The sequence below is a fragment of the Castor canadensis genome, chromosome 9 (assembly GCF_047511655.1).
Source record: "Castor canadensis chromosome 9, mCasCan1.hap1v2, whole genome shotgun sequence".
Classification (NCBI taxonomy): Eukaryota; Metazoa; Chordata; class Mammalia; order Rodentia; family Castoridae; genus Castor; species Castor canadensis.
The window spans coordinates 116,759,976-116,784,466 of NC_133394.1; the positions used below are offsets into that span (position 1 = coordinate 116,759,976).

The 24,491-nt window shown below is 37.7% G+C and overlaps 1 protein-coding gene across 1 annotated transcript in view; it reads right to left on the reverse strand.

Moving 5' to 3' along the window:
• Gabrb1 (gamma-aminobutyric acid type A receptor subunit beta1) overlaps window positions 1-21,888 on the reverse strand; it is a 366,236-nt gene extending 344,348 nt beyond the window's left edge. The window contains exons 1-3 of the mRNA XM_074042317.1: window positions 21,373-21,888; window positions 21,109-21,200; window positions 20,664-20,731 (exon numbers count right to left, since the gene is read on the reverse strand). Coding sequence (XP_073898418.1) covers window positions 20,664-20,731; window positions 21,109-21,200; window positions 21,373-21,452 — 240 coding nt within the window. The 5' untranslated portion in view covers window positions 21,453-21,888. The remainder of the gene's footprint in view (window positions 1-20,663; window positions 20,732-21,108; window positions 21,201-21,372) is intronic.
• Window positions 21,889-24,491: the final 2,603 nt, after the last annotated feature.

The following is a 24,491-nucleotide window of genomic DNA, read 5'->3' on the forward strand; positions in this document are numbered from 1 at the left end:
GTTCCAGTGATTTTCCCAGAGTCACATGGTAAGGATAGCAGGAGGCAGAGACCAGGTTTCACCCTGCAATCGAGTGCTTTTTCCACTGAAGTGCCTAGATTCTCACTTCCCTGTTCTTTCTTTCCTTCTCTTTCTCAGTTTTTAAGGTTCTGCCTGAAACTGTTCAAAATCATCAGCACCATTGCTCTCAGTTGTCCTTTACATGCACATATGGCAGGGAAAAAACTTGATAAAAGAGAGATCATTTAGATTTTCTCGAAATAGGAAAGACTTTTTATTATTTTAGTATCATGTTAAACAGGTTCTGGAATTTTCAAAATATATTTTAGACTTGGCCTATTACTCAGCTTAAAGCAATTCTTTAGGGATAGGAAAAAATAATAAAATGTAATCCGGATGTTCAAGTAGTTTCAAGTTTAGGTCAGGGACAAAACTGATACACATGAAACAGTGGATGAATTAGTAAGAGGCTAACATCTATAGCTTTGAGAGCAGTCACTTTAGGCAAGCCTTTCCAGCTGTGTTTCTGACCCTAGGGGTTTTGGAGAGAAGACCTGAAGACCAGCCAGACCTCACCTTTCAGGACACATCCTCCAGCTGCCAGAAGTAGTGGCTGATGTTGCTCAGCTGAGCCCCTCCCTAGACATGCTCTTGCTGAAAAGAGCTTCATCACAAATGATCATGCTTTCTTCCCAAGGAAAAGTCCATATCACATGGCTGGCTGATGTCTGGTGATAAAGTCACAGTGGAGAATAAAGGCTACAGTAGACTGAATGTTTGCGTCTTAGATCCTTCCGAAGGGTGGTCCTAGCCCAGAACTCCCCTTGGGGGTGGGTACACTTTTGTAGCAAATGCATCTTGATTCAGCTCCTCCAAGATTTCACTTCTCCCTTGGCAGGATGCTTTTTACCTTCAGTCTGCCCCCATGACTTGTTCCCAGGACCATTGTCCAAAAAATATCCCAACAATCCCAAATCTACAACTCGGGATCTCAGAGGAACTCATCTTGCAACACTATCCCATCTTAACCCTCCTGGCTTCTCACATTTGTTTTTTATCTTTGATTCCACCAGAATTAACTGTATGCAATAAACTCACTCATATTCCCCAGCTCTCTCATTCTGTTTGGCCTTCTTTGCCTTCTCTAGACATCTTAATTTCATTGACATATGGAATTGTTCTTTCTGATACTTTCATTTACCTCCCCAGATTTATCTTACCAGTATGAATCTTCCTGTCAAAATGCCCATTCCTTTACGAACCATCCAGTTGTTTTATCCTAAATACTTGGCAAATGGAATATTGGCTGGGCTGGGGCCTCAAAGCTCAGGAAAAAAGGTGGCCCAGGGCAGCTGCTATCTGCTCCCCCCAGGGTATCTGGATTAAATCACATGGCACATGAGTCTACTGGATGCTTTGGAAGCTAATCCATAAAGGGATAAACACATTGACAGGAAGACACATAATCCTGAAGGCAGGGAGGAAATGAGAGGACCTAACAGACAGTTAGAAAGCAATAGATACAAGCAGAAGGAATAGCCAGGGAAGCAAGAAGCCAAGAACAGGGAATATGCCTCTGATGAGTTTAAGGCACTGCTTCTGAATTCTTGGATGCTACCACCTCATATACGTAAAAGTCCCAGCACAAACTTGGTCTTAAGGCACACTGTGGCAATAGTACCTCTTGCTTTTGAGTCTTTATGCAAAACTGCTTTAAATTGGTGCTCCATATGCATAATTGTGCATGTGCTTAAGGGGACTGAATTACCAGAAGCTGCTTTCCCCATTGCTCTCCCACACATACACACCATAAGTTTACAACCTTAATGGGAGGTTCTGGAGGAAATCTGTAATGCTACACTCTTATCTCTCAGTGTTTTCAAGTCAAGTTTCCGTTTTATGAACATGGCCTCATTTTGCTTGTGTGAAAGAACTGGACCCAGGTTTACGCAGCATCTATAATACCAGGTTTTCTTTTTCTATACAATGGTTTTTAGTCATTTTTATGTAACATGTAGTTACATGTTAGCTGACAATGAGAATGAAATAAATTAGCCCTAGGCCTCTCCCATGTACTGTTAATATTTCAATTCTTTCCCTGGGAGGTGGGGAAATGTCCAGACATGCTTTCATGGTCAGCTCTGGCTCTAGTCTCCTTTTTCTATCTAACTGTTATTGACATTCTGGTCTTAAGAATATGGCTGTTCTTTTCCTTATACTCTGTGCTGACCCAGATGTGGAACTCAGAACCCTCAAAATCACTCCAACAAAGCACTTGTACAAAGAACAGACTTTATTGAGGAAATGTAGAAACAATGATATTTTACATCACAACAATGCAAAATAACATAAAATTAAACAATAAAATCCCTGTTTGTAAGTCCTATAGCCATTTTAACTGAATATTTGGTGATAGCTTTAACCTCTTTTCTAATTTATAAACTTTTTGTTTCCAGTCTGCCAGTCATCTCCCAGTCTTTCATTTCTATTTTATCCTCAACTTCCCTTATATTACTAAGCAGATAATTGTATTTCTTTGCACTTTGTTAGCAATTGACACAATTTTGTATTCTTAAAGACTCATTAATATTTTCAAGCTAGGGGCCAGTTATTCTGGATCTTGCCCTTTGGCACCACACAACCAGTGCCATCTTTGAATCCCAGTCTTTGCTTCTTCCTCACTGCCAGTCTCAGGGAGTGGAAGGGGCAGCACAAAGATTTATTTTCCTATGGACATGTGGTACTCTTGAGAAAGAAGGAACAGGTTCAGTGAGTTTGAATAGCACTTTTTTTTCTTTCCCCTACACAAAGAGAAAAGGAAATTAACAGAGAGAGCACACACAAAGCCAGAGTCAGAACCCAGGTTGGGTCAGTAACAGTCAACTGTTTTCCATTCTATTTATTGCTTTTCTAGAACAGATGGTGGCCAGTTGAGTCCATTTACTACTACATTAAGGAACCATATGAAAAAGAAGGTGGAAGGGAAAGAAAATGGAAGAAGAGAGAGAAATTGCCCATAATATTGAAATTGAATTTTCAGTTGAAATTTGTTTCTTATTCAGGTAGAGTTAAGGGGAAAGCATGTGAGGAGTCAGGAGATGGAGATGAAAATGTGTTGTTAATTCATTCCAAAATGTAATAGGGACAATATAGGCAAAAATAGTCTTCTTCTCAGCACTGAATGTCTACTTATAGTAATCTGTTTGCAAAGTAGATATCCAACAAAGATGATAAGCAAGTGTCTATAAGCTTTTATACATTAACATTGTTCTTGCCTCCAGAAGTTACAAAATAATAAATTGGTCTGGTGATTTCAATTACAAAAGTTATTCTGGAATTGTATATTTTCATACCTCAGTAAAACCCACAATGCAACTATGCCTAAAATTATAACTTTCCCTAAAGCTCATTTTGTGTTGCGTACTCCCACACACACATACATCCCTAAGAACTTAGCCATGTCCTTGAACCAGAGGCAATAAAATTTTGACTTGACCTGAAGGATGTGTGCCAGACCTGTGTGGGATGGAAATTTACAGTGAAAGCACATGCAGAGTTAAGCATGTCATTGGTGAGCCTCCAACTGACACATAAGAACATGTAATTTTCTTTAGCTGTGAAGGATGGACAAATACACATAGATCTACATCAGTGAGTAATGATAGTATGCCTTATTTAGTGCCCAAAACAGTAAATGTGAAAGAATGTAATGGTTTTAGCAAAATTTAGTGGTCTTTCTAATAGTGTGACTCTGCACTTCTTAAATAAACGACAGCTTATTTCAAGCAAGTTGTTTTTCCCTAAACTATGCTCTATGACTGATTCTACTTTATAAATATACTGTTCATCTGCAGTAAATCCTTCTGGTTTTCATTTCTGTAGAAGCAAGCTAAATGATTGTTACTTAACACTGCTGTTATCTAGAGAAAGCCAAAAGAAACAGATTTTAAAAAAAATTGTATATTCTTCCATGAAGCAGAAAAATTGAAAAAGAATCTGCTATAAGCTATGTGGTAATAATAACTTACTATTTTAACCTTGAGATGCCATCTGCATTTCATAATGCAATTCCCCAGTTCTGAAAGGACAATGATGAAATGATCTGACCTTTATATATTGCTATTTGGTTTCTCTCTCAGTGTTCACTGGGAGAATTCAGAAGAGCTAAATATACCTGAATCTTTTATTTTTTTCACCCATTCTTCTGATTGGCCTCCCTACTCTCCCCCTAGAAAAACAGTTGGCAAGCTTCTCCCCCACCCCATTTGTTGATGTGTGGCTGCTTTAGAGAATCCTGGAGTGCAAAGAAGTTTCTTTCCACTGGCAGGAAATCTTGTGAATTGAGAAGGAACAACTTAGTCTTCATCTTGGACTCAAACAAATCAGTCTTGCAAGCAAAGCTGACAGGAGAAATGTTGTATTGCCTATTTTATGGACCTTGACATAGATGCCAATGGAGGGAGACACAAGAACCCCCTGGGCTCTTACCAAAAAGCCTTTGCCTCTAGTGAGAATCTTTTTTTTATCATTACTTAATGTCATCAATCATAAAAAGATTAAGAGGTAAAGTTCTTGTAGAAAAGCAATCCTGGGCAAAAACTGGAGCCAGAACAGCAATACTTCCTTGGCTTAGATTTTTTTTGACATTCAGAACGTGATTCTTCAGGGTGGGAGTATCTGACCCTTCATTTTAGAGAAGTAATAAAAGAACTGCTTTTAACAGCATAATTCTGACAAGTGTGAACTCTAAAAGAGAAAGGTGATGAGGTCTGGCTCTGAAGTCAGATAGGTTAGCACTTTGAACTCAGTTTCATCACAAGTCAACCTTTCTGGAATCAATGTTCTATCTGTGAAAAGAGAATTTAAATACTCCTATCACATGGGGCCTCATAAAACCTGACATAAAAGATTTATCTTGGTACCTGATACATGGTAAACATTCATTATATTTTAACAACTATTTCTATTCTTAATATTAAAAGGTTTTTTTCTGTCCTAAATACAGAAGTATACATAAACCTGAATGCATCATACTTAAGTTCAATACAATTTCTTCTGCTTGCCTTATATGTAAGGCACTTATCAGGAACAGACCCAAGCTCTTTGGCTTCAGGAAATTCTCACCACATTTGGGATTTAAATCAGCTGTGTCTCCTCATCATTAATTACCCTGAAGCTCAGTGATATGGCAACTTTTTCTGAAACATAAGTTTGAGTAGGTACACTGTAAGGTTAATAGGTTGGTTGTTCTAGAAAGAACCTCTGGATTAATAACTTCCCTGTTAGTGCCTTGTCATCAACCATGAGTGTATGATCATTATTGAAGAAAGTAGTCTTCAATTATATGCATCAGCACTGGTGATCAAAATACAGGACTTTTTGAAGATCTTACTATGTTTCAGTTGTAACTACGAAGTAGAAATTCTAGAAGCTCAATTTTCTGTATCTGGAAGGATGTTAGAGAAATTTTCTTTCTGGTTTCATTCTCTTGCCTTTGGACAGAATGTCCCTCTAAGCCAACTGGAACAGATATAATTATCTTTCCTTGCTCTGAAGTTTTCTAAGGATGAACACTTCCCAAGTACTCCTAGTAGCTCCTTTCAGCATCCTCTCCTTATTACAATCAAGATGTTTTTCCTGATGTCCAAGCTAATCCTTCTTCCTTCTCCAAGTTAAAATTCTCTCAGAAAGTGCATCAAATCCATTCTCTGTGTTTATCACCGGCCTCTAACGCCTCCTTGCACCTTGCATGTGATAAGACCAATGTGATTAAAACCAGTAAATGGATTGAACGTTGTCATAAGTCTGAAGGCATTTATCAAGCTAGTCCTAACCTTCGATAAAATTTCATTGTAGGCTAAGTACAATCAACAGCTAAAGCATTTCCTCTAAGACCCATTTTGCAAAGTCATCATGTTTCTTAATCTTTGAATTCTCTCCATGTTTAAGTGTTATCAGGAACAATGATGTCATACCATGTGACTGATTTAGTGGCCTAACCACCAGATACACACATTAAAGAGCATGCACACAGGAGGAATAGGGAAAGGAAACTAAACCTAAAACATGAATGTGGCTGATGTGCTCACTGTAGGCGAGCAAATACAATAATCTTAAACTGGCAGAGGCCACTATGGGAAGGTGACCAGGAAGTCGTGAAGAGGTCTAGTAGAGATGAACCAATGTGTGTTGTAATACACATGTGCCTGGAAGCAATGCCAGGAATCTCTCTGTATAGCTATCTTCATCTTAAACTAGCAAAAATGCTATGTCTTTCTTATTATCTCTTATGTCTTCTCTTCAACAAAATTGGAGAACAAGAGGGCAGAACAGGTTCTGCCCAGCAAGTGAGAGGTGGGGAGGGAGGGCAGGGGGCAGGGGAGAGATGGCCCAAACTATGTATACACATATGAATAAGTGTAAAAACAGTAAAAAAGGTCAATCTATCTGTGAAATTACAGTTTTATTGCTTAACTTTAGGGAAGTTACTAATTTTTTTCTGTATTTCTATTTACTTCTCTGTAAAAGGGACGTTATCATTATCAAGACTGTAGGATAACTTTCCAGGACTGAAGATTCATGTGTGATGAGTGAATTGCTATCTTTTTTAATATTGTTGGTAATCTCACCTCTATAGACTTAGTACTATTCTCCTTGCAAAGGTGATAGGGACACCCATTACCTTCCTATTTAGATTATTCTTTTCCTGCACAACCTACTTTAATTACATTTTCTCTGTCATGTCATGAGATGTGACCTCACCCACAGAGAATTTTTTGCTACTAGTCATGGCCAATTATTACTTTATGATGACACTTATCTTTTCCTAACTTACCTTCTCCGTGAAATTCTTGGATATTCCTTGCTATGGTTTGGATATGGTTTGAATATTCCCTGAAGCTTTGTGTGTAGAAATTCAATCCCCACTGTAAAGTATTAGAAAGGTAAAAATTGGCTAGGTGTAATGATTCATACCTGTAATCCCAGACCCCTGGGAGGTGGAGATAAGAGGATCCAGGTTGGCAGTCAGTCCAGGCAAAAAGTTAGTGAGACCCTATTTCAAAAACAAGCTAGAGCAAAAAAAGAGGGCTGGGGGTATGACTTGAATGGTGGAGTGCTTGCAAAAAATGAGAGAGAGAGATGGAAGCCCCATGATTGAGTCCTGATGACTTTGTAAGAAAAGGGAGAACAAAAGAGACATACGTATATACAAAATCCCTGTCTGTTGACATACAATGCCCTGTGTAGCTTTAGGTACAACCCCTTGACCTTGTACCTCCAGAACCATAAACCAAAATAAACCTCTTCTCTTTGTAATTTACCCACTGTGTGATTAGCAACAGAAAACTAATAAATTCCTGTTAGGAAAACGTTAGTCCCACAATTTTTAATAACCTTTTATAGTTCCTACCAAGTTTCTTTGCTTTTACAAAGTTCTCTTAAACAAAAATGAGCTGATAGAGCATGTTATTTGTTTGACAATCTACAAACTTTAGTATAAAAACTCTTATGTTATCTTATCCATTCTACCTAGTTTTATTGTTCATATATATATATATGGTGGTACTGGGGGGGTTGAACCCAGAGTCTCCTACTTGCTAAGCAGGCTCTCTATCACTAAAGCCACCCTGCCAACCCTTCATGCATTGGTTATTTTTGAGAAAGTATCTCACTTTATGCCCAGGCCAGCCTAAATCTCAATCCTTTTGTTTGTGCTTCCCAACGTAGCTGGGATGACCATCCCGGTCATTGGTTGAGATGGGGTGTTGTGAACATTTTGCCAGGATTGACTTCAAACCACAATTCTCCCAATCTCCACCTTCAAGTAGCTAGGTTTATAGGCTTGAGCCACTGTACCCAGTCTCATATAAAACACTCTTAATAGTGCTTAGTACATAGTAAGTGCTCAGATGACAAGATGATGATAGCAACGATAATGATTGCTATAGGCTGAATATGTGTGTCCTCCAAAAATCATATGCTAAAACCTAATCCCCAATGTGACAGTATTTGGAGGTGGGGCCTTTTGCAGATAATTAAGTCATGAAGACAGAGTACACATAAATGTTATCAGTGTCCTTACAATAGAACTCTCTTATTCTTTCCATGTGAGAGGACACTTTACAAAGGTCAAGAAGTAGACCTGCACTTACCAGGCACTGAATCTGTCAACACCTTGATCTTGGACTTCCCATCTTCCAGAACCATGAGATAAATTTCTGTTGTTTAAAAGCCACCCAGTCTAGGATGATCATCAATGATAATGATGATGATGATATTGATACTGGTGTGTCTTTTGCTTAAGAATAGCAAGTTTTTTCTTTCACTCAAATAGCTACTAAGGGATCAAGCACCATACCAAAAGTTGTATGCACATGCTTTTATTTAGTCTTCAATATCTAAGAAAAAAATATCATTTATCCCCATTTTAAAGAGAAATCCAGACTTTGAGAGACACAGGCTAATCATAACTGTTGGTTTTCCTAGGAAAGTGTTGGTTCACACTCATTGACCCCAGGCAATTATTAATAGCTCCCCCTTTCATCTCAAAAATGTGTATTTGAACAATAAATTGTATTATCACTGTAGAGTTAATTAATGCCAAGGTAACAGATCCTGTAGTGGAGGGGCTAGACTTAGAAATCAACCCTAGAGCCTTAATCCATAAATTAAGCTCATGAAAAACCATGTATTTTGTCTCTTGTGCATACCAGAACAAGCACCAAGGAAAATCACCAGGAGAAAAGTGGGAGAAATTCTTTTTTTCTATCAATTTTCATAGAGAAATTTCACAGTTAATGGTACTGTGAAGTCCAATTGCATGATAAAAATTCCAATACCAAACAAAAATACTCATTATGCATAATGTGAATCAGACTCTGTCTCAACCAACAAGCCAGGTGTGGTCTAAGTCTAGACCTGAGTGAAAGTTCAAGACATTACCTGAAAAATAACTAAAGCAAAAAAGTGTTGGGGTGTAGCTCAAGTGGTAGAGCACCTGCCTAGCAAGTGCAAGGACCTGGGTTCAAAATACTAGCACTGCCAATAAATGAATATTTTTAAATGAATTGATAATATTATTAAATAACATTTAATAATGAATAAAACTGCAAAGTACTATTTTCATCTTGTCCCATCAGCATGGATGCTACACCACTAGAGAATGCAGTTGAATTTGTTGACTTCACGTCTTGGAGTAGAAAATACGGGGCATCATAGTCAGATCAAACAAAACACTTCTCAAATGCAGAGGATCAGTGAGGCAACACAAATGCTGTCTCAGCATCTCTCCACTCTTTCTAGCCAGTTCTGTCAGCTCCCAAACTCAGACAAGTGCTGATTCTGGAGAAAAGTAGCAGACAACTTCAGCTTCCCCCTCTTCTCATACTCTTCCCTCATCTCTGTCCCACAAACAACCCTTTCCTCTCATTCTGCCTTTCATGCATACCCTGGTGTAAATAGAAGAGTTGAAACCCAGCATTGTTTTTTGCTTCTCTGAGGACTATTTGCATTTCAGAAGTAACTGAAGCTGAAGATATCAAGTTCTAATGATAATACTTTATTCCAGTGACTTCCCACTCAATCTGAAATCCCTTTCCTTATGTGTTCCTTATCTACTTGACCAAGTCTCTTATTTTGACTCAAAAACTAAGCTCCACTCAGTGAGAATGATAAATATATTTAAACAGAATGAAGGTTATTGCTTTTTTTGAGGGTTTTGTTTGTTTGTTTGTTTGGTACTGGGGCTTGAATTTAGGACCTATATCGTGAGTCACTCCACCAGCCCTTTTTTGTGAAGGGTTTTTTTGAGTTAGGGTCTGGAGGAACTATTTGCACCGACTGACTTTGAACTACCATCTTCCTGATCTTTGCCTCCTGAGTAGCTAGGATTACAGCGTGAGCCACCAGCACCTGGCTTGTTTGAGTTTTGATTCACATATTTCTGTCTGTTTTGCAGAACCAAGGTGCAAATCCATTAAAATATGGAAAAGCAGGATAGCGACTACACAAAAACATAATTCATCAAGTTATATTTATGGCCTATAGCAATAATTTTGAACACAATAGGACAAATGCCATCCTGTAATATCTTGACAGTCATTCCCTTCTCCAATTTTAGAAAACCAGATTATGAAAGCCCTTTCAAACTTCACAACAGTTTATGAAGATGTTTCCCAAAGTGGTGGTTATGGAGGTGAAGCAGGCATGTACCAGTAGCCCACCAAGGACTGAATCTGTTTTTCCAGTTTGCCTTTCCAAATATTTTCCATTCTACTTTCCAAATTTTTTATCCTGCCCTCATTCTCTCATTTCCAACTTCAAAACTTCTATCCATCACTTCTCATCACATTAAGCCAGAAGTTTTCACCTGACCAGAGTCAACCTTTGTAGTCAATTTTCTTTCTCTATGCTCATCAGTCTCAACTGAGCACTGGTTAGAATTGGGACTTTCATTTGAAATGTGCTACATTGTGTGCAGGGGATGAGGGATGCATAGGTGGTGATGTCAGTGGTAAGATTCTTTCATTAGCACTTGATGTGGTGTTGATTCGACTCACTTACAGGTTACAGCCAATTGCTGTGCGGATGTGGAGGTCTCAGGCAAAACTGACATTTTAAAACAAATATAGAATGTAACAGCAAGGATACAATTATAACAAAGATGACTAGATAGATACAGATATTAGATAAATATATTCAAACTACATGTATTTTTCTAGATCACACAATTTTTAACTTTATATTTTAATGTTTAATGGTAATTAAAATCTGTTTACTCATTTAAAAATGAGTTTGGCTGAAGAACCCTTTCCCATGTGCTAGCTTTTATGTTTGATTTTCGCTTCTTTTTAAATGCCACTCACTTTGTAGTCATCAATCAAATTTTTCCTTAAGAATTTCTTAAGTGCATCCAGAAATATTTATAGTCCATGTGCCAGCAAGATGACATTTGAAAATGAAAAGCAGTGATTATTATTTAAATTAGATGAAAAGTTGTATATATACACACACACACACACACACACACACACACACACACACACACGTATATATGCACTGATATTTGTCATGAAGTGATCCTGTGTCTGTGTTCTGACTGTGCCATGTGGTGAAGCTGTTTCTATGGAAACAGCTCATGATTCATGGTCAACATAAAAGAAAATTATAGGTGAAGTTATAAGGTAAAGCTGTAAAGCTGATGGAGAAACTATTAATTTTTGAATTTTAAAAATGTAAGTGCTGTTGAACACAATCAATCAATAGTCATTGTTAGCAATAATTTTATGACTAGAAAATTTCTTTTGTAATCCTAAATAATTGTTATTTTTAAGTCTGTATAATATGCTAGGAGCTACCTAGAGAATGTGAAGAATATAATGCTAAATTTCCTGGAGCTTACATAATTTCCATGGGGAAGTAAGGTTAATATGAAACTTATATGGATGACTCTTAAATTATATTAGGTCTTTTTTAGGATACTTAATTTGCTCATATGCCATATATTCTTTCTTCAGCAAAATTCTTTCTAGGGTGGCTGCAGAAAAAAATCCACAGAAGAAATATGATTTGTGTGTGTTTTGAAGTAGGTCTAGGTATATTTGAGTGGGAGAAGGGCTGTGGGTGGTAGAAGGGAGAAACACTGGCCACTGACATGAGAAAGTGTTTCAGGCACAGGTAGGATTTCAAATGAATTGTCTCTATGGAAACCATGAAGCTGATTTTCTTGACTGGAGAATTGTGTATCATTCTCCTGAAAACAATAAATCATTAGAAAAAAATCTCCCCCTGAGTCACAGAGTGTTAGAGTAGGCAAGAACACTGAGCTTTCAGTACATCTGTTCTCCTGCTTTTGGGAAGGTTCTGAAACAAACTCTCTCAGTCAAGTGAGATTCAGTGCTAGTAACTTCCCTTTATCCATTCAGAAATAAGAATAAGGCATCTCATCTTTAACTTTTCCTATTGTATCTGAAAAGCCTTCACCTGTACACCCACACTGTTTTCTTTTAGAGGTACGGATGGAAGAGCTTGCGTCCACATAAGAACTCTCTTCTATTTGAATCTATTTCTCTAGCTGTTTCTTTGTCTTCTTTCTCTAAGGTAAATAAAACAACACACGAATAAGTCTTTGCTTACATACATTTCCTCTTTCCAGGAGACCATCTTGTAGGGGACAGAGCTGTTAAATTCTTGTTTAAAATCATATCCAACAGACCATTCGAACATTGCTATTCTTCTGCAAACCTCCTAGGAGCCACTTTTTAATTTTCTGGCAGTTAAGCTTCATTTCTCAGGGCCTACTCCTAGCCTCACTTGCGCTGTCTGTTATACCCAGACTCATTTCATCACCAAATGCACTTTCTACACGAACTCACATGGAAACACAATGTTCCAGAAAGACTCTGAATCACTTTAGGGATGCAGTGGAGAAGAGAGCAGACACTGTGAAAGTGGGTTCCCTATAGGTCTTTTCTTTCCCTACTGGCTTTATAAACACAACTAAAGCAGAATACAAAGATCCCTTCTCTAGAAAAATTTGCAAACTATGTTCTAAATTCTGTCAATGCATAGGTCTACCTACATAAAGAACCATATTGCTTAGAATAATTAAAGTTGACAGCTTTCTATTTCTCTTTGCCAAATACCCTTTCTCCGTATTTTTAACCCACTCAGTTTACCACCATATTTGTAGGCCCCAGAGATTCTCTGTATACAATATGCTTATTTGTAAACAGAATGGGCAGATTCACCCAGGTAGTTTCATTTCAGGATAGTTCCAATCTCTAATGTTCTATTTCAACGTATCTCCACGTACTTTATAACAACACCCTCTAACTTCTTACTCTTCAGACTGATGGAGATGGGGTTTGTGGTGCTTTTCTCTGGGTTTCCTCTCTAGGCAGACTGCGCTCCATCGGCCAATCACTCAATATGAAATCCTAGAGAGCAATACCCAACTCACTAAATCCCTCTGATTTGCCTCTGTTTGAATATCATTGTCCTTACTGTCCATTCCTGAGGTCACTTGTACTATTTTAGGCATTTCTCATCCCTTCTCTTCTTTGAAGCACCCTCTTAGTTTCTGGGCAAGAAGCACTGTCCCCCCAGTTCTAGCCTGTTCTACCTTATCCTCCATGTAACTACAAGAAATACCTGTCTGAAATGTAAAACATGGTACCTGTTAAACCCTTTGGCAGGTTTTCTCCATTTCAGGATTAAGAGCCATTTTCTTAGCATACATACTTCAGTGTCATGTGTATGTGTGTATGCAAACTCCTATTTTAAATGAAAATGTAGTACATGTATAAAATTTTTAATCCATATCAAAGTGACAATAACTGTTGCTTGTTTCTTATGCATTCTGTGAGAAATGGTTAGTGCATACACAAACACATATGTTTATAGAGAGGCTAATTTTGCACAAGTGAGAACCTTCAATAGCACTATCAGATAACTTGCATTTAGCACTCAGTCTAATCTCTTGACAATACCCCCTGCGCCCTTTCAATTCTCAGAATAGTGATTACCTGTAGTTCCCAGAGCACTCCATGCTGTTTCCAGGCACACTTGTCTATTTGTTCCTTTCCTTTTGCTTGAAAGGTCCTTATTCTCAGTTTCATTCTATTCACAATTACTAACTACTATTCCTCTTCATGATTCCTTTCAGGCAATGACCCTCCACCACACCTTGTAAACTACTTCTGTGTGCTCTATAGGGTCCCGTACATACACATCTCTACCATAGCCCTGTCACACTCTTTTAAAATAACCACTTGTTGGACACTCCCCTCTACGCTGAAGAATCTTTGTAGGTGTGGAATATGTTCTTGTTTTATCACTACTGCTTAGTTCAGGACCTGGTAAAAGATGATGTTCAGTAAATATGTACTAAGGCACACTCCAGTTCAAGGATAACTATTGATGTTTCAGAATCTTCCAATGGAAAATATCTTCCTAATCTAAGATTAGAGATTTTTAATGCATGTTAAAAAAATAAAACAAAACTATAAACTCTATGAGGATAGAGAGCCCATCTGGTTTATTCACTAGAGCAGTTGAATTTATACTCTTGGTAATTTTCCCTTCAACCTTAAACCTACAATATATAATAGCAGGCTTTATTGATGATGTGAGAATAGGGAGCGATACATCAATCCACTCAGTGGAGGAGCAGAAGTGGAGACCAGGAGGTTTCTAAAAGGGAGTAGCTGGGGTCACTACAGATGGAAAATACAACTTTCATTTTTTTCTCGTGGCAGTCCTTTTCTCTCACTTATCACCACAAATATGAATTAATTATAAACCTTATATTAAGCAAATCTGGGTGCTAAGCAACAGGTTACTAAGTGCTACTATTAACTTCTTCCCCTTTCAATAAACAGAAGCCAAAAGCTATATGAAATGCACAGTCTGCTGAAAATAGAAATATTCTAAAATATGGACACTCAGTGCTGGTACTATGAAAATAGAATTCAGTGCTCTCATAGATTATAGGGAAACTATGAACCAACACTTAGTCAAGTATAAGTACATACCAATTCATTTTCCTATTATCCTCAAGTATGATTATGATATGTGAGCCCTCTTACTGAAACTTAAATAAGTTGGAAACATTAAAACTTTTCAGTTAGCTTTTGAAATGTTTTACCTTATTGATAATGCAGGATCTTATTCGTGTGTGAGTGTTCTGAGGGCACTGTCAAATATTTAGGGTACTGCCAAGACAAAAAAAACTTCAAAAATTTAAAGAACTGATACTGATACTCAGCTGAGACAAACAGCTTGGTTTTATAGCTCTTTCCTCAGCCAACTCATGGAAGGGATTTAGACAGGTTGGGTAAGTCCTTTGGGATATTCTGATCCTAAAAAATAACAATTGTCTTCTGTTTCACAGCAAGTGCTAAAAAGTGCATTAGTTTGTTAGTAGTGGAGCAATAGGACGAATATATGGATGGCACCAGATAGAACTACTTCCAACTAGGCAAAGTAAAATTTCATTCTGAGAACCATTGAGCCAACATTTCTTATTGCTGTTTTTGCAAATGTGTCAGGAAGAAAAAGTTGGATGGTAATGCCATGACTAAACAAAATAATGATTCAAGAGACCCTAGATTGCATGTTATCATTATTGCAGTGTTCCCAGGAGATCATCATAGTTTGCACTCAGTGGGAACTCAATAAGTGTTTGTTGATTGACTCACCTAACAGGAGAATAAGACGGAATATGACAGAATCTAAAAGAGGAATTAAGATAGAGTGGGAAATTGTTGATTGCTGACAGAGTCTAAAAATATGTAAAAATCCACATTTTTATTATCCAATATTCGAACTGGAAAAAAGCTAAGCAACCATGTAATACCAATTTATAGAAGAGAATGCTAAAGTCTAGCGAAGTCAAATTCCTCAGTTAAGGTCCCAGAGCTGTGTATACAGGTAACATTTTATTTTTTTACTCATCTGGCAGGTCAGCAGCAGACCCTGGAACAGGCTGCATGATTCCAACATTGACCCCACCATTCAATAGCTCTGCAACTTCTGAGTGAGCTGTTCAACATCTCTCACGTAAGCTCCTCCCTCTCTTAGCTTAGGTTTTTCTATCTGTAATGGGGGTCAGAATTTGCCTTAAATCAAGGATAAATAAGACATTGATGTGAAGCACTTGGCAGCCATTCTTCAAACAAGGAAATGTTAGTAATATTTATTTTTATTGTATTACACACACAAATACCCAGTCTGGTTCTATCATCTTATAACCACAGATTTTGAAATTCAAACTTAAACTTTAAAAATCTAGATGAACTTCCTTTAATAAGGGTTAGGGTATAAAATATCTATTATCTTCAAACAAAAAGACAAAGTAGAGTTTCCTCTGAAATGGTGTAATATTTTAACCCAGCACCTAAAAGAAATGCCTAGGTGATTACTCATAGAAGAGAAAAACATATTTACATCTTATTTAACTGCTGATTTCTGTCTCTTCCTTTAAATGGTACTGAACAATTTGTTCTGTTTACAAAGGAAATTCTATATAACCTCAATAAGTTTACTACAAGCAGCAAGAGTATGGCTATGATATTTTGCAAAGCTGTTGCTAAGTCCTTGGAGGTAGGGAGAAACAGTTTCAAAGTTGTGTATTCTAAAGAAGAAAAGTTACTGGTGTTCTTTAAAGCAAAAGGGTAGCATTGTTGGAGTTATGTGCTTGGTAATGTTTTCATAGTCATCATTCATGATTGGCTGCTTCAAGAGTATTTGACACAATTTAAGTCAACCCCTCAAACCCAGGCTCTTGCCTTTGTCTATTGATTATCTTCAATTACTGAACTAATCTTCCCTTTTGAGTACAATTTCTTATTTATCTATCTGGAAAGTTACTTCAATATCATTCCTAGAGAAATTTAAAAGAAAGAAAGACATGTTCATTTCTTATGAAATCTAGATCTTAGAAAAATGTACTACAACTTTTCTACTCAAAGTGATGTTCACACCCCAGCTGTCAGCAGTATACAGGAGAAATGCAGAATGTCAGATCCAAAAACTCCAAAACCTCTGATTCAGAATTTTCATGTTCACAAGACCCCAGAGTGATTCAGGTACATATTAAATATTGATAAACACTGACATAGAGAAATGGATGTGGTGGAGAGTGACTCTAACAAGTGATTACTGGTTTTTGTCACTATGGTGATGGTAATTAAACATAACTGAAGGGTATACCAAAAAAAACCTGATGGAATCAAATACTAAAGTTAACAATAATAACAGCAAAATTGACAAATTAAATTTGCTTTTCTCTGAGGCCTTATAAAATTTTCTAGTTTTAGTTTTTGTTATTGTTGTTGTTACTCATAATTCCTATAAGAGGATTTCCTGCTTCACCCTCCCTTGGTGGAAGAAATGCATGAAATAATGAAGACATGATGCCTATCTCTTATTAGAAATGGGTTGGACTTTCTACTTTGAGTCAAAATTCTACACCTGTAAGGTCTTCTGAGGGCAGCCACATGGACCATCATATTTATATCAGGGACAGACACAGAGAGCAGTGTGGCTGGAATTCCTACTTGAAGATCTGGATCTGCCTCTTGAATAAGAAGGAACAGCTAGTTATGGGAATCTGAAATACAAGATCTCAGCTACTTGTTTGCATGTAGACAATATCATGTTTCCTCAAACAACTAATCAAAGAGAAAACTTGCAGATGTCAGTGGCTATTTTAAGAACAATTTCTGGGAATCCTCATTTCCTTTTGCTCTACCTGCCACTTGTTCACCTCTGGTCAGTCATATGTGTGCATGTATGTGTGTGTGTGTGTGTGTGTGTGTGTGCATGTGTGTGTCATGGCAGAAATTGTGAAGAGTTTTGAAGGGTTTAATAGACAATAACTGGTAAGCACCATAGTTTTTAAGATGACAATTTTAGAAAATGATAATACTGTGTAGTTGCTTGATATCACATGCACCACATAGCCTGTGATGAAAGAAGAAAAACCCTTCCTAATTTACTCAGTACTATTGCCTGAAAAGTTTAAGTATCAAATATATATATTTTTCTACATTAGAATTATTCTTGGACTGGTGGTGTGGGTCAAGTGGTAGAGTATCTGCTTAATAAGCAGTAGGCACTGAATTCAAAGAATTATTCTTTAGAGGGTTTGCATTCATTGCTCAGAATCAATGATTTTTTTTTTAGTAGTATTGGGGTTTGCACTCAGGGCCTCACACTTGCTAAGTAAGCGCTATACCGCTTAAGTCACTCCAGGAGCCCTCAATGATTATTTTTGTTGTTATTTTTCATTTAAATTAATGTAAGTGATAAATAAAAATATAACAATTATATATATTAATGGGGTGACATGCTTTTTTCATACATGTTTATGCTTCTTGATTATAAAGATTCTTTGCTATTATCATTTCTTTTTCTTAATTTGGGAAAAAACTTGAACAGAAAGTATTCTTGAGTATGATGTTAGTCTTTAGAACAGACAATGCTATAACCAATCTGGAATTATATTTTATTTAGAATAGAACAGGAAAAGAACAAAAATGAACAGAACCTAGTTCTCAAACCCATTAATTTAATGTGCAATTATCATGTCATTTTCCCAGCCACGGAATGGGTAATAATGATAATGAATAAAAATATAAAATGAGTAATGTTTTATTAATGGATTTAACTTACATTTTCTTTAAAAACTTTTTATGCTATTATTGTCTATCCTTATTTCTTGTTAATTTTGGTGGACATTTCCTACAAATAACCACAAAAATTACTTCCTGTTGAGGTAATGATATGTGTTTGATAACAAGTGATGTCTTATTTCTTATAGACTTTCAATCCCATTTCTATAGTCTAAAGCATGTTATAGACAATTCTTTTACTTGGAGTTAGGGAATAACCACCCTTTAAAAAATTCCTCTTTATCTTTATTTTCCTTAGAACTATTTCAAATGTATGTACTTCAATATTTTGCTATAGGTAAGAAGCTAAAAATAAAACGTGGGTCATATTGGGAGCTCTCATTAAAAGGAGAAACCAGAATAAATAAATAAATCAAGGTTTATTACTTCCCAAATTTTAGAAGTTTCTATTTTCTTATCATGTCTCTAGTGTCATTTTAAAAATGTACTGGACATATTAGTAGAGTATATTATCAAAGGTTTATCTGTTGGAGGAATATTTTTTAAAGAACAAGTGCATATGTTCTGGTGCAGTGAGTAAAGAGACTGCATTATTCAATCAGGAGGAAATGTTCAGTGCTATTGCCACTGTATTCCATCCTTTTTCTCTGTTTATGTATGACTTGACTTGAGCAACTGACTATACAGAGCTTTTTGTTGTGGCTGTTTTGGTAATCTGCAGTCTACCTATTTAATTCAGTTAAAAATAACTAAAAAGGTGTTTGTAAGTATAGCCAAGAGAATTTTTGAGTGAGTGTATGTGTGGTTCTGGGAATCAAATCCAATGCCATGCAATTATAAAAAGCCTGGTTGTTCTGTACAGTAAGGTAGAACACTGGCAAAGGCATCGTTTCCTGTTTGAGCTTTCTGAATCTTTTCCCATTTTAAAAATTATCTATGTGGAGTTTACAAGCCTCCAAAGTAAATCACTTGCAAAGCAGAATACTATCACTTATCTGCATAATATAGCTGGTGAAATAATTCATTGTCTAACTTGTTCAGTTGTATTTGCATGGGTTGGCTACAATTTATGTAAGTATACATATTATTACATTTCCCCCAGGTGTTTGTAGTCACTTTGTGGTATTTAGCATGTAGGTAAACAGGGTAAAATAAGTGAGTGCGTTAAAGCCTTTGACAAGTCAGAAAATAGTCACTTGTGTCACTTGTGTGCATTAAGTTTTAAAATTTCGGTTTCTTTTCCCAGTAGTATAATCAAAGGCATTTGAGAATACTATTTGAAACACAGTCATTTTAAAATAGTATTTCAAATAAACTATTTAAAGTAGGGGCATTTTCAACTACAAAATGCAGAAATAGAATACCCATAGTTTTTATTCTAATTCTATTCGAAAGGCTGTATATGTATTTCTTTCTTTCTGATGTAGTTTTAAAAGAGGAAAGAAAAAAAGTCTTAAACCTTAGCATATTAAAATAAAATGACACACTAAGAATGCTATGAAAGACAATTGAGGATGTCTAAATTTCTGCTGCAGTATTTTCTTTTCAGTGGAATAAAAATGGCACTTTCTTAAGGTAGATTTAGCAGTTCCCTAGGTGGTGGATTCTAGAAAAGCAACAGGCGTTTCCCCCTGAAGTCTAACAACTAGAAAACTGCTAACCACAGTGGCTGGAAACAGCCAACACAGGAAGTTGTACCTTGGGTTTCAATACATTTTGCAACAGCTCCAGAAAAGAGGAGAAAAATAGAAATAAAAGACTGCTGACCCCCTTTGAAAGGAAAGGATTGAGCTATGTTATCACATCCCATCCCCATCCTTTCCACAGCCCCTTTCATCATCAGGCTTTTTCCACACGAGGTTCTAGAGGAAGCAGAGCAATATATCTCGATCCCTTTTGTTTCAACTTAAATGTGCAAGATGCAGAATGACAAACTGAACCCTCACTCAGGAACAATACATGCAGCCCTAGAACTAGGCTTAAGCACTTCTGGTGTTCCCAATCATGGGCTGCTGGCTCAGCCTGTTGCTCCTGCCATCGGATGTACTAGAGCTTGTAGGACAGAGGGGATCCTGCGCCCCCGGCCTTGAGCAAGGAGGTGGATCTCAGTGCGTGGGAACTGCGGGGGTGTAGGGTCTGCGGGGACTGCGACCCACGGGTCCGGGGACCCCAGTGCAAGCAGTGTGGCCGCCGGCAGATGGTGCCCTGCGCATCTGAGTACCGGGGAAACCCGACTAAAGTAACGCTCAGACTCCGCCCCAGCCAATCCGCCGGCGCAACAGTCACCCGTCCTTCCCAAAATAGTGCAGAGCCACGTTTCCTCTGAACACCGCAGTAGCCGGTGTGTGTCGAAAACACAAACCGCGGGGCGGCCGGGCGTGTGTGCCTGAGCCTGGATCGCGCGCAGAGTGGGACTCCCGGGGCCAGGGGCGAGGTGACCGCCAATGAAACGCAGAGGACACGGAGCCCGGTCCATTTCACATCTGCGTAAGCCCAGCCGCCGAGCCCGTTGGGGAGGCCACTCACCATGTTCACTTCGGAGACCATATCTATGCTGGCAACATCGATCCGCATCCCGACGTCCACGGGGGGCCCTGCTCGGGAGGTGGGACCACATTAGAGGCATATTCTTTTGAGTGGCACTGGGCTGGGGAGAGGGTAAGGGGCTTCCCAGACCTTACTACATTCTCAACAGGCTCCCCCCGACCCCCACCCCCTTGGAGGGGACGGTCAGAGAAAGCAGGTGTGGGCACACACACGCGTGATGCAGTGACTATGCAGAGGGTGTGTCGGCCCGGAGGAGTCGGCTCAGCCCGGGGATTCATCCACCTGAGACCGAGCCCGGGCGTGTTTGTGTGTGTCCAGGGCGTTTACAATAATAAGCTTTTTTTCGTTCTTTTTTTTGCATTTATCTTTGCCAGAAAAGGTGAACTAGGGATGGGTTACAGGTTGAAAAAAGATGAAGCATTACCTCCAAAGTCCGGCCGCAAGCGAATGTCATATCCTTTGAGCAGTCTGTCCACTGTCTCTTTCACGTATGACATGTTGCTGGGTTCATTGGCGCTGAAGGGAAGAAGTAGGGATCGTATTCAAAATGCACACAAACTGCGAGCAGACATAAAAACGTAACAGGCACACCTATCCCCAAATAACAAGATACATGATCCAGCTGGCACGTAAAAAGAAAAACAGTAAAGGGAAAAAAAGAGAGAGAGATTCGACAAAGACAGCTCACCTGTGTGCACAACAGACCATGGCAATCATCACAGGGAAAGAGAGAAGCCCCAAACTCTCTCGATTTTGTACTGTCCACATTACTAACTCTGATTAAAGAATTGTCTTTTCTGCGAAGATTCAAGGAATGCAACTTAGTCGGCGGCTGGGCAGTAATTCCCGAATGGACCTGCGCATGCGCAGAGGGTGCTCACTACCAAAAGACACCTTGTGCCTTGCAAACAATATTCCTAGTGGAACAGGCAACAGATTTCAGTCCCTTTAAAGTTCCTGTTCGGGGTGCACAGCGTTCTCTGGGTAGTCAGGGCCAACCTGCTGTTTCCATGCAGGGGATTCCACCTGTCCGGGTATTAGGGGGTTTTCCTCCTGCGCTGGAGAATCTTGAGTTCCTTCCCTTCTTTCTGTCCTCAACCTGATTTTTAATTAAAACAAAAAAACTGGGCATTCAGCGATCTAGCTAAGGTTGCCTGTGATTGCCTTCTTTCCCTGACAGTCACAGAGGTCTTAGAACACGGAGTCAGGACTAAGCGGTTCTACAGTGACCAGGGAAAGAGGAGGGGAGGGTGCTGGAAAGGGGAGTGGAAAGGGAGAGCCCTAGAAAGAGTAGAAAGGGAGTAGAGGAAACTCTGGATGGGTTCGAGGAGTCTAAGAATCAGGCTTGCTTGGGAGGCGACTTGGAACACCAGGTTGTGTGGAAGGAGGAAAGGGAGCTAGCCAACTTTTCAATTTGCTTCCTCACTTTTCTGGTTGCCTTCTGGAGTCGCTCCGAAATGGAAAGTGAGGGGAAGGAAGGATGAGGCAGGTGCTCTGGAAGGAAATCATTTCTCAAGGGCGATGCCGGTTCAAGTAGCTTCTACTGAAGAATGGTTCTTTTTTTAAGTTGCCAGCATGTTAGCTCCTATTGGTGACCCTGAACAAAACCCTGACACACCCACAGGGTCTGACCTCTGTTAGCCTCAGGTTGCTGCTCTGCAGGAACAAGTTTTGTTTGAATTAAATCGGTCAGTAATTGTTAGTCCACAAATGTTGTTGGGCACAAATTAGATGGCAGGAAACTCTAGGTTAGGCGTTTATTCATTTGTTAAATAGTGTATATATACTATATATAGATTACATATATATAATCTATCTATATATATACTGATAGTATATATATACACTATATAATATATACTTTTAGTATATATTATATATTATATAATGTATATATACTACTGGTGTATATTATATATTATATAATAGTATATATATATACTAATATAGTATGTACTAATAGTACACAAATATATATAAATAATTTTATTTGCCTAGGTTCTTTTTTTCTTTTTCTTTTTTATTTTATTGTTTTTACATTTATTTAAATAGCATATATTAAATCTTTACTATGTTCTAGGCATCCTGGAACTTAGCACTAACTTGGAGGGTTCCTGTTTTCTGTGTCCGGAATTAGTCTGCTAAAGAGCCAAGATTTTATTCCAGAATTAAGGAAGACAACCTGTGACTTTGTATACTTGAATCCTATTGTTTAGCATGACCCAACCAAATCAGTCCCACCGAATTTTGCTTTGAAATTACACTTTCTGATTAGATGAAGGGACATTATAAGGATTCATAAGCTATTCATTAAACTTTGCCATTTGGATGCTATGTAGGATGAAACCCACTGTATCTCAGTATCTTATGCGTGAGGACTTGTGGGAGAAAGTGTTCCCCAGACCTTAATACTTGGAAAATTATCTTATTTCCTTAATAGTTCCTATCTTAGTGGCAGTAAGAATCTTCAAATCCACTAATTTGAAATCCACTATTTGTTTTGGCCACTGCAGATTTTAGAGTCATGTATACAACTTAGCTTTAATCGTTATGCACGATGTTAATGACCTGCATTTCCATGTAGCCTATTTCTCCTTGATGCCTCAGAACTCTAAATTTAATTTCCTTTTTTCACACTTTACTAATTTAAAAACAGATATGTTGCACTGAATATATAGAGTTTGCAAGTTGTCTTGGAACGAAGTGGGAAATAAATTTAAAATAATAAAAAGACATCAGTAAATAATTGAAATGCTTAGAAAAGTCATCAAATCCAGATGCACAGGGGAAATTTCTTTTTTCATGGTATGAAAAAAATCAACACTTTCTATCTTGGGAAGTTATTTCTTCCCAACACCAATTCTCTTAATTAATATCTTTTACCCTTCATAGCTCAATTCAATTTCCACATTTTTGAGGGAAGCTACTCCTGAAGGCCCTTATGGTAGCCCTACCCTACTTTCTTCTGCTGAAGTCTCTTAAAATGAAAATAAAAGGAAGATTCCAAAAATTAGCATTCAGGTAGGGTTCAAGTGTCTTAAGTTCAGAAACTCCACACATATTCTAAGTGTTCTTTTCCAAAGCAGTTTCCAACAAGGAAACATGATAAGGAAATTTATTCCCTTATGATAACTGCAAAAACCTCTAATGGACCAAGGAAAAACTGAAAAGCAAAAGGCCTTTGTAGAAAATTTATGTAACATTATTTAAAGCCATAAAATAAGATAGCTAGAAAATATACCACATATATAGCGAGGAAGATTCAGTACTGTAAAGAAATATCTAGGGTTAAAAATAAAAACAATTTGAATTAAAATTTCTATATCTTAAATGGAGGATGCCAAGCTGATTCCAAAATTCAAATTCAGGAGTGAGAGGTCAACGTAAATCCCAAAAATTTGGAAGAAGAAACTAAAGGAAGAAGGTTGTGGGGTTTACTTGCTTTTGAAATATCAAGACTTCTTTTGAGCTCTGGAAATTATATTGTATTATATTGTATTTGGTTTGAGATTTCTGTAAAGATAAAGAAACACTAGTACAAGCAAATAAGGAACAGCAAAATAGTCCTCCATTTTATGTAAAGTGCGGGAAAATGAACTGTTCAATAAATGCTATGACACCAAAAATAAATTTTCACTTCATTATGTACAAAAAAATTTAAGATGGAATGAAACACAAATTAAATGTAATAACAAATACCCCAGAATTTTACAGAAATGTATGGAAGAATATCTTTATGATTTTGATGTAGGGAGTGATTTAAAGATAAATGATAAAGGAAAGTATTGATAGCAATACCTACATTAC